At 43.0% G+C, this 10,637-nt stretch overlaps 1 protein-coding gene across 2 annotated transcripts; it reads left to right on the top strand.

Moving 5' to 3' along the window:
* The first annotated feature begins 761 nt into the window (after positions 1-761).
* Positions 762-10,143, top strand: LOC102446964 (perilipin-3-like). Of its 2 annotated transcripts, none has more exons than XM_075897253.2 (8): positions 762-877; positions 1,576-1,652; positions 4,199-4,394; positions 6,607-6,680; positions 7,007-7,256; positions 8,164-8,324; positions 8,769-8,897; positions 8,978-10,143. In XM_075897253.2, the coding sequence occupies exons 1-8, from the start codon at positions 871-873 to the stop codon at positions 9,344-9,346; spliced, it is 1,263 nt and encodes a 420-aa protein (XP_075753368.2). In that variant the 5' UTR covers positions 762-870; the 3' UTR covers positions 9,347-10,143. The 2 variants fall into 2 exon arrangements, with proteins under 2 accessions (XP_075753368.2, XP_075753363.2); XM_075897248.2 differs by having other exon boundaries at positions 802-877; positions 8,137-8,324.
* Positions 10,144-10,637: the final 494 nt, after the last annotated feature.

Genomic DNA, 10,637 nt, shown 5'->3' with positions numbered 1-10,637 from the left:
CTGTGGCACCTTTAGACTAACTGAAGTGTAGGAGTAAGCTTTCGTGGGCAAAGACCCACTTCGTCAGATGCATGTAGGAAGTGGGTCTTTGCCCACGAAAGCTTATGCTCCTACACTTCAGTTAGTCTATAAGGTGCCACAGGACTCCTCGTCGCTTTTTTAAAAACTTACAAGTTATACCATGAGGTGGTTTCTGGTAGCAAGCTGTATATTAGGATGAGGTATGGGCAAAGATCCTCCCAACCTTGTTGTTGCTCATTAGGCAGTAAGATGATGCAAAGGGAAAGTTACTCAGGACCCAGGTCTGCATCTCAGCTGCACTACTTGTAATACTACCCTATAACAAATAGGGTTACAAAATCCACAATAATACACTTGTAGCTTTGATATCTGAACTGTGCAAAAGCCAGTACCTTCTTTAAACTACTCAAATCAAGTCCATGCAGATTTGCCATCTCACTGCCTGCTCTACATTAATAAAAAACACTTGCACAGAGCAATAAGACCCAACTCCTCAAAGTTATTCAGACACCTAACTTTGACTGAAAGCAATGAACAGTAAGTACATAAGTATCTCTGTAGCAAGCTGCTCACAGGAGAACTCATCTTCATGGGAAAGTTCTACTAAGAAATTAACCATGGCATCAATTGCAATCATATGTATACAATTACTTCCTCAAGAGCCCCCTGCTTGTAGTCCCACATAGATTCTATCATTGGTCACAGGAGAGAGTATTTAGTTTTCATAGGTTTGCTGAACTGTCAGTCTTCAGCTCCTGACCACAGCTGTATTCACCTCACCCCGGTACATAAAAGGTGAGGGGGGGAAGGGTGCCTAAGCACTTAGTAGACTATCAACTACAGCAAATAATGGCAGGTAAGTAACTGTTGTAGATAAAACTGTGATAAATAAAACACTTTGTTTTCTTCATGTATTTGTTAGTTTCAAGCAGGTGGCAATTTGTGTAAAATTCTACTTTTTTAAATTTATGTATGATGTTTGGGAGGGTTTGCCCTTCCTTCTTGGTAGAAGAGAGAATGGCATCAAGTTGGGGCTTCTTTACTGTGATCAGCAATTGGCAACTTTGGCTCCCCCCCCCCCCTTTCCTAACTGAGATCTGGACAAGTCTAACTTACAGGTGTGCACTCTGCACTATGTGACTTAAGGATGACCATACTGGGTCAGACCAAAAGTCCATCTAGTCTATTATTTTGCCTTCTGACAGTGGCCTGTACCTGGTGCAATAAACAGCACAGGTAATCAAGTGACTGCTTTCCCTGTTGTCCTTAGCCTCTATTTTCCAGAACCTGGGAATGGACATCAATCCTGCCTATCTTGACTAATAGCTGGATCTATTCTCTATGAATTCATTTAGCACTCTTGAACCCTGTCAGTCTTAATCCTGCATAATATGGGAGAAATGGCCTGTACATTATAATTAAGAGGTAAAAATGAGTAGCATTGGTTATTTGTAGTTCTTGAGCTATGATTGATAGGCATGCTGTTTAACATTAGTCAAATGCTTCAGCTTGTACTCTTGATCTATAAACTGTTCCCCCTCTCTTGCCTTTCAGGTGCATCTGACTCAGCTATGGCTTCTGAGACCCGAAGAAATGACTCTTCCCTAGGGACCCAGGAACAGGAGCAACAGGTAGCGATCTGACTTAAGAGAGTGATAATACTGATTCTCCCTCTCCCAAAATAAAAAACACTGTGGAGGTGTTTTAAATGGTGGGGCAAACCCAACAGGGCAGAGGAATACATGGCTGGGGCAGACAAAGGCTCTATTAATGAATTAGGATTCTCTATGGTAGCAAGGGGATGAGGCAGAAAGTGGATAAAGTACAGGCAGGAACTGAAGAAAAACTCTGAAGTGAAAGAGTCCCATTCAGTCACTCCTCTAAGCTATCATCCATTGTGATAGAAGTGTTATAGGTGCTTGTATACAAATGCTAAACAGCATTAGTATTTATATCAATTTTTTTTAATATCCGGTAATCATATATAGCTTGAATCACGGAGACTTAGTAAAATGATGGTCATCAGTGGGGCATGATAATACTGTGGTGGGAAATATATAGGAATGACAGACTAAGCTGGGGGTAGGGGTTGGCATTCTATGTGAATGGCACAATCAAATTACAGTAAAAATCTTAAATGACTCAAACGATACCCTGGAATTTTTATCCCTAAAGAGTCTATTCTTTGAATAATATGAATGCAGCAGTAGGAACATACTCCTCACCAAGCTGGTGATTGTGAAATGCTCAGGGAGACTAGAAAGGCTACAAAAATAGCTGAAGTTCCCCATTATTTTTTGATTTTTCTATCTCCATATTGATTGGGTATATGCCACCTCAGGATGGGATGCTGAGAGAGCATTTCTAGATGCCATAAAGGACAGCTGCTCCATGAAGCAGGTCTGGAACCCACAAAGGGAGAGGCAATCCTTGATCATAATATTAAGAGGTGACTATAGATGAGCCATTAACAATAGTAACCATAATAAACTTTATATCATACCAGGTGATTGGGGGGGGGGGGAAGAGGGACACTTAAAGGGGAACTACACAAAAATGAGGAAATTGTTAAACTTTTTCATTCAACTAATCACAAGCAGTGTATATGTCAGCTATAGGGAAACTTAAAAAATGAGGCTAAAACTAAATGTATACACCAATTGTAACTCATAAGGGGACCAAAAAGTGCCATGGGGGGGGGGGGGGGGGAAGAGCTAAAGTAAAAAGTGGTTAGTTAGCAAAGCATGTTTCAAAAATTGGAAGTTTAAATCTTAGTGAGAGGAAAATAAAAGAACAAACTCTGGAAAGTCAAGCAGAAAAGTGTAATTAGGCATGCCAATAAAAAATTAGCTAAAGATTAAAAGTAACATTAAAAATAAAAATCTGGACACCAGAAATTGTTAAGCAGGCTCCCTATCAGCAGGGCTATTAAATGGCTGAGGTGCTAGAAGAGCTCTGATGATAAGGTTTAAACTTTTAAACTGGTCTTTACTAAAGAAACATCTTGAAGTCATTGAGCAGATGTTTTCAGAGAAGTAGTGCCATGGTTTTGGGGTTTTTTTAAGCTAACTATTCCAGAAATTGTTAGAAATGTATGATTAGATGAGACAAAGTGTGGGTATGCCATGGATTTATGCAGTGGCATTATGATATTTTTCTGAGTGCCCCATCTCAAAAGAGAGATCGGCACTGGAAAAGGTACACCAAAGGTATCGTACACCAAAGGTATCAAATGACTAGGGCTATAGAACAGCTTCCAAGTGAGAGATTTAAAGTGACTGGGGTGTTAACTTTAGAAGAGAGGTGCCTAAGGACCAATCTCTAAAACCATGAATGTTGTGGAGAAAGTGAATAGGGAAGTCTTGTGAAGGAGTAAACATGGCACAAACTAGGGGTCACCCATGAAACTAAGTAGCAGCTTAAAATAAAAGGGAATACTTCACACAGGGATCATTTCCATAGTAAACCCATGGAACTCATTGTCATGGGATGTTGTGAAGGCCGTAAGTATAACTAGGATTTCTTAAAAAGCTAATAGTTCATGGCCCGTTATTGGCCAACATGGCCAGAGATGTAACCTCATGTTCTGGCCATCTCGAGCCTGACCTCCTCTCCTTGGAAACTGAGACTGAACAACAAGGGATGGATCACCTGATTCCTTTGCGAAGCACCTAGCATGGACTATGGCAGGAAACAATACATGGGACTAGAATGGTCATATTGGGTCTCCTCTCAAAGACTGGGTCCAAGAGACACTCCTCCTGCAGGGGAGGTAGGAGGAGGAACCCATCCCACCGTAATTAGAAGATCATTTGACTCTAACCCTTCAGACTGCTGAGAATGAGAGCCTTAGTTTCAGAGTAACAATACTTTCCTCCCATAATTCAATGTTCCCTCTAACTTTCCCCATCAATGTACAGAATACATTTTTTTTTATTCAGATGTGTACCTCTAATAGAAGCACATTCTGCTTGCTGGGTGCTGTGAGCCCTCTACTAATCAGCTGGGCAGCATCTGAATCTGTTCTGGGTGGCCACCCAAGAGCTCAGTATATAGACAACACTGTGCTGAGATCTGCTGCTAAATGACTCTCCTACCACTGTAGACTTGCCAGTACACCTCTGACCAATCCACTCTTCTGTGACTCTTCACAAATCTCTCCCTTTCTTGCCCACAGAATCTCTTGAGGAAGGTGGCCAGTCTGCCCTTGGTCAGCTCTGCCTATGAAATGGCTGCTGCTGCCTATGCCTCCACTAAAGAGAGCCACCCCTACATAAAATCCTTGTGTGATGCAGCGGAGAGAGGCGTGAAGACCATTAGCGAGGCTGCAACCAGTGGAGCACAGCCAATTCTGACTTCATTTGAACCACAGAGTAAGTAAATGGGGTTTGTAGGCTTCTTTCATGAATGAACATGCCATAACTGTCTCCATCCCATGTGCAGGCATGGAGCGCAATGGCTCAGTCCTGTCTCCTGCTTCTTGAAGGCTTGTATCTTGTACTTACACTCAATGTCCTTACTCTTTTATATAACCATGTACTGAGATAGTCCAGACCACCTGCCTTGCTGACCACCTACATGGTTGCCTTAAATGGGGGGGGGAAGTATTGTGACACTTGATCAGTTTCCCATCCACTGAGAATTCATTCCCAGATAACTTCCATGGTTGCAAGAGTTTTCAGTGTCTGGTGCATAACTTAGAATCATAGAATCATAGGACTGGAAGGGACCTCGAGAGGTCATCGAGTCCAGCCCCCCGCCCTCAAGGCAGGACCAAGCTCCACCTACACCATCCCTGACAGATGTCTATCTAACCTGTTCTTAAATATCTCCAGAGAGGGAGACTCCACCACCTCCCTTGGCAATTTATTCCAATATTTGACCACCCTGACAGTTAGGAATTTTTTTCCTAATGTCCAATCTAAACCTCCCTTGCTGCACTTTAAGCCCATTACTCCTTGTCCTGTCCTCAGAAACCAAGAGGAACAAATTTTCTCCTTCCTCCTTGTGACACCCTTCATCAGCATAACTTGACTAACACTATTTGATATGAGTCCTCTGAGTGCCAACCTTAAATTTGAATAGCCTCTTTAGAAATAAGGACTTAGAAATGATTCCAGCACTTTGGGGGGAGGGGAGAAACAGGGAGCTCACTTCAGATGTTTTGAACAGCTGAAAGTCAGAACACTCTAAATATTGACATTAAAAGGGGGAGAGTTGCTAGAAAGAGTGCTATGATCATCTAGTCTGACCACCTACATGACACACAGGCCACTAACTGTTTCTGGGAAGTCCTGCATTAAGGCTGCATTAAAGCGTCTCAAGAGAAGAAAAATCTATCCTTAACTTAAGTTTCCAAGGATAGTCTCCATTATCCTAGGTAGACTGCTCCAGAGGCTTAGACCCTAAGCAAATATTAACCTTTACTTCTAATCTGAAGTTGCCTATCTTCAGCTTCAGGTTCCTGCAGCTGGTGAGATCAATCTAGCAGATGAAGAGTTCTTTACACTTCTAGTCTCCATGTAGGTAGTTACAATTTGTAACTAACGCCTTAATCTTCATCAGCTAAACTAGGCTCCAGAACCCTCCCTGATTTTTCACATCTTTCCTGAAGTGTGGACACCAGACCAGTCATACTAGCATGAGAGCTAAATACAGAGGAAATAACCTTCCTACTCTCTATCTTTGCTAATGCATCTGAGGATGATACTAGCTCTATCCTAGCACTGCACAGTGAACTCCAAGTCAAATGACTGTTCTGACCCACCAAGACTCTGCCTACAACTCCACCAACAAGAGCCACTCCTACATAAAATCCTTGTCTGATATGGCAGAAAGAGGTTCTTCAGTAGATTCTGCTATTAAATATCTAACTTTCATGCTGAGGTTTTACTCATCCTAGCTTATAAGGTGATGCAGGTACTATGAAACGCCTCTAAAAGATCCTTCCCTGCTCACTACCACATTTTGAGACCTATCAGCTAGCAACCTTTTAATCCAGTTAGGGAAGAATTCAAAGTCAACCTGATACGTCATGTTGGTACCAAATCAAATGCCTTACAGAAGCCAAATCCTGCAGTTGATGTGATAGCCTTAAATCCACCAGCCTAGTACTCTCTATTGCCTAACTTCTTAAAGATCTAGCTTCAACAAAGCCAAGTCAACTTAACACTAGATATGGGACTCTAAGAATGAATGAAAGGGGAATGTACCTGGGGTCTAATTTTGTCCAGAGTTGACCTAGTCAATATGCCACTAAGTCTATAATTAACTTAAATTTTAGTGCCATAACTTTCTTCCACTCTTAATTTAAAAATCTGGACACAATCTGAGATGCTCAAAATTGTTCTCCATTTTTAAAAATGGAGGCCTGAAACTTTAACTGCTGGATGGATATACCATATGTCAAAAGTGCAGGCCATGGGGTAAGCACATTACCACAGAAAAGAAAAGGGGAAATGCTAAACTAATGTTCTCCATCCAGTATGGCTAGACTCGCTTCTGACTGCATTTGTCCTATAGCAGTAACCTTGCTTTTAGTTTGACTTGTAAGGTACTAAACTGCATTTTATATACTTGCAACAGCAAATGAATATGCTAGTAAGAGACTGGAAACACTGGAAGAGACGCTGCCAACCCTTCAAATTACAGCAGACAAGGTAAACTTATTCTCTTCTCTGGAGAAGGTTGTATTCAGATTCTGCATGGCTTAAGCTGGACTAGTCAGAGCCTTGCAGGCAGCCTCATGAACAGATTAGTCCAGGGAAGTGGCTGCCTAGGAGCACAGATCTGTTACCTACCTGCTAAAGAGGCAAAAATAGGAGGGCAACTAAAGCCCAGTAACTCGTGATCAATTAGATTGTGGTATAATGGTTCTTCACTGGGAAAGGCTATGCAGCATTTGAGGAAAGGACAGACCTAAAGATTTCATGTAGAAACAGTGTGAAGAACAATCTCCAAATGTCTTCTATTGTCATTTCTGTAGGTTGCTTCCAACACCAAGGAACTGGCGTCCTCTAAAGTGGAAGCTGCCAGCAAACTTTCCAGCTTAGTAGACCTGACCAGAGAAGCTGTGCAGGGGAGTGTGGATTCCACCAAGTCAGTCATGACCTACAGCGTGAGCACAGCCATGGGCTCAAGAATGGGCCAGATGGCAATGAGTGGGATGGAAGCAGTGCTGGAGAAATCAGAAGAGCTGTTAGATCAATATCTCCCCATAACGGATGAGGAACAAGGTCTGAAGCATGAGATGCCTCCTTTTATTAGATGTCCTGCTTCTTTTATTTTCAAGAAGGCCCTCTTCACCTTATGGCATACAAAGCTGGAGCCAAATGTTATGCTTAGCCTGTCTCGGTTTCACACACCTGGCCTTTCATATAGGTAACTTTGATGGCACAGAAAGAGAAGTTAGTTGAACTATGCAGCACTCTTTGGAAGCTGCTGGTCTAGGTGGAAATAGTTAGAATGTCACTTGTAGCCTGAGGCTTAGCTATCCAGACAATAAGATTGTATTGGGCTCCTGGGGGGGTGGGAGGTGATGAAGGGATCTGGATACTTCTGTCTCTGCCTAGTGCAGCTTTCAAATAGGTGTAGCCATGGTTGCTACTGCAACACCTCTGGCAGCTTACTGGTTATTATGAATCCACAAGATATTGGGAGGCAGGCACAAACTATACCTACCTCCTTTTGCTACACTGTGAGGCTATGTCTACACTGGCAGCTTCTGGCACAAGAACTCTTCCAGACAAGAGCGTCTACAGTGGCATGCACTTTAGCCCAAGAGCATCCATGCTAGTGTAGACGCTTTCTTGCACAAGAAAGCTCTGATGGCCATTTTAACCATAGGGCTTCCTTGTGCAAGAAATTCATGTTGCCTGTCTACACTGGCCTGTTGCGCAAAAGGGCTTCTTCCTGAGCGAGAGCATTAGAGTTCTGGCGCAAGAAGCCCTGATTTTGTACATTAGAACATCGGTTTACTTGCGCAAGAACACATGGCCAGTGTAGACAGGCAGCAAGCTTTTGCACAAGAGCAGCTGCTTTTGGCGCAAGATCACGCCAGTGTGTAGACAGCCTTAGATTGGGGTGCTTTTGGTCAAACCCACTTATTTCCTTCAGCTGAACTTGCAACATCTATAAAAGCAGAACAAGAGGCTCCTCTCCAGCATCCAAGTTACTTTGTGCGCTTGGGCTCCCTGTCAAGCAAACTCCGTCACCGTACCTACCAGCATTCTCTAACCAAGATAAAAAATACCAGGCAGAGCATCCAAGAAGGGCTCTCCCAGCTTCATCATACCATTGATCTGGTAGGCACTCTCTCTGCAGCATTTTATTCTGAAGCTGACTTCGAGCTGAACAGAGTGAGACCAAAGTGTCTTCTCTGCAAGGTGTCTAGGCTCTCCTGTTCTCCTCAAGTACCCATGTTTCACACGACCTGGCTGCTTCCTAAGAATCTTACTTGAGTCTAGGCAAGCAGCAAACCCCTGTCATAATGCTGTGGTTCCATCAAACTTCACAAGCAAAGCAGCACCTGGCTAACTCAGTCTCCCAAGAAGATCTCTAAGAAAGCAGGTGTTGCAAAGGAGTCACTCAGTGGGGTGGATGAGGGTGTTATGGGCATCTTTGCTATCAATACTATCTGGCATATGCCAAACATACTGAAATATAGCCCAGCCCTCTTCTCCCCAGAGGAGGCCTCAGGATCTTTTAAATGCTCAAACACTTGTGGTCAGACTAATGTGTCCTTTCAGATTGAATATGTGAAGCAAGGCATGGATCAGACACTTCAAGATGGCCAAGAGAAACTCCTCCAGATGTGGCTGGACTGGAGCAAGAGGCAGACAGGAGGGAATGAGGATAAAGACTTGGTACAATCTGAGGTATCTACTTAGCCAGGATCCAGCTTTGGGTTGTGGCATTTCTACCTGTTACGCTACCTCACTAACTTGTTTCTTTTCAGCAACTGGAGTCTCGTGCTCTGACAATGTTTCAGAGCATTGTCCAGCAGCTCCAGGCAACCTGCTTGACCCTACTGTCCAGCATCCAAGGCTTCCCGTCCAGTATCCAGGATAAGGTGCAGGAGGTTCGTTGCAGCACAAAAGAGCTCCAGGCTTCCTTCTCCACTGTCCACTCCTTCCAAGATCTCTCCAGCAGTATCCTGACCCAGAGCCGCAAAAAGGTGACCAAAGCCCAGGAGTACATGGATGAACTACTAGAGTACATTGTGCACAATACTCCTCTGTCCTGGCTTGTGGGACCCTTCCTGCTGTCTGGCACAATACCAGAAGAAGCCAGGGAACCACAGAATGAGGTTGGGGAAAATAAATAGCTTCTGTAATCAGCTCTGATACTTATTGCAGCTCACTAGTCAAAGACCTTTTTCCTTGACATTTATAGTGAGTAACACATAAGCTTCCAGATCCTATACCTTTCTGTACATCCATCTCCCGACACTAGATTGAATTGCTTTCATTGTAGGAAATGAAGTTACTTGCACCTTCTGGCTCAAACGTGCTTCACTATCATCCTGGAGAGGCATTTCCTCCCCTGGATAGCATGAAGTATAACTCATCTCACCTTGCATAGGCTGCATGCTTCCTGTGGCTGAGCTAAGATGTTAACACAATGATTAATAGCTTTCTAAATAGCAATGCTGTCTCCAGAAGTATCTCTTTAAAATATGAATGTAAAGTCCTTCAAACTGCATGAATATACCCCAGGAACTCAACCTCTGTCTGCAGTTTTCCCTAAACATTAAAATAATGGTTAAGGACTAAGTTACTTCTGATAAAGTGCTCTTGCCACAGTCATGTAGTCCTCTCCACCACTAAGAAGCTCTTGCTAGAACTTTCTATGAGACTTTTCTCCTTAGTAGGATCTCACTGCTTTAAACACAGCCACAGCTCTGGATTCCTGAACCATGCATTGCCATCAACCATGATGATTTCAATGCATGGAGGTATACAATACTATTAATCAGATGACTGTCATGCCACAAAGTCTAATGTAAATGTAGTCGGCTGAATGTTGTTTTAGTAAGTCTGTATTCCCTTGTCACTTCTCCTCAATATGCTGTAATAGAGACATTTTGTCTCTTGTGAAATAAACAATATTGCATTCAACCAATGTCTTGTAGGCTTGTCTTAAATTGCCTTAATGTCTTAATATTAGCACTATATGGGACTATATGACTCCCTTTTCCCCCTTCTTCACCAGCCCCCAAGGCTACATCTAGACTGCAGAGTTTTTGCACCAAACAACCATTTTTGTGCAAAAACTCAGAGCATCCACACCTCAAGCGCATTTTTGTGCAAGTAAATCAACAGAACAGAGGGGGTTTTGCGCAAAAAGGTGGATGGGGAACAGGTTTTTGTTTCTTGTGCGCAAAAAATGCACAGGTGCCCTGGTGGCCATGCTGTGACTAGCTATCAGTGCTTTCTAATTATCACCCCTAATGTCATTAACTTCCCCCCCACTCTGTTCTAAAATTTGATTGTATCACTTTGGTAATATGGTCATGCCAATTTTCTTCCACAAATTGATCTGAGGAAGTGGGTCTGGCCCATGAAAGCTCATCACCTAATACACCGTCTTGTTCTTTAAAGTGCAACATAGTTCTG

The sequence above is a fragment of the Pelodiscus sinensis genome, chromosome 1 (assembly GCF_052426305.1).
Source record: "Pelodiscus sinensis isolate ZL-2025 chromosome 1, ASM5242630v1, whole genome shotgun sequence".
Lineage (NCBI taxonomy): Eukaryota > Metazoa > Chordata > Testudines > Trionychidae > Pelodiscus > Pelodiscus sinensis.
Note: the sequence above shows the minus strand (reverse complement) of the source record. Positions and strands in the feature narration are given on the sequence as shown.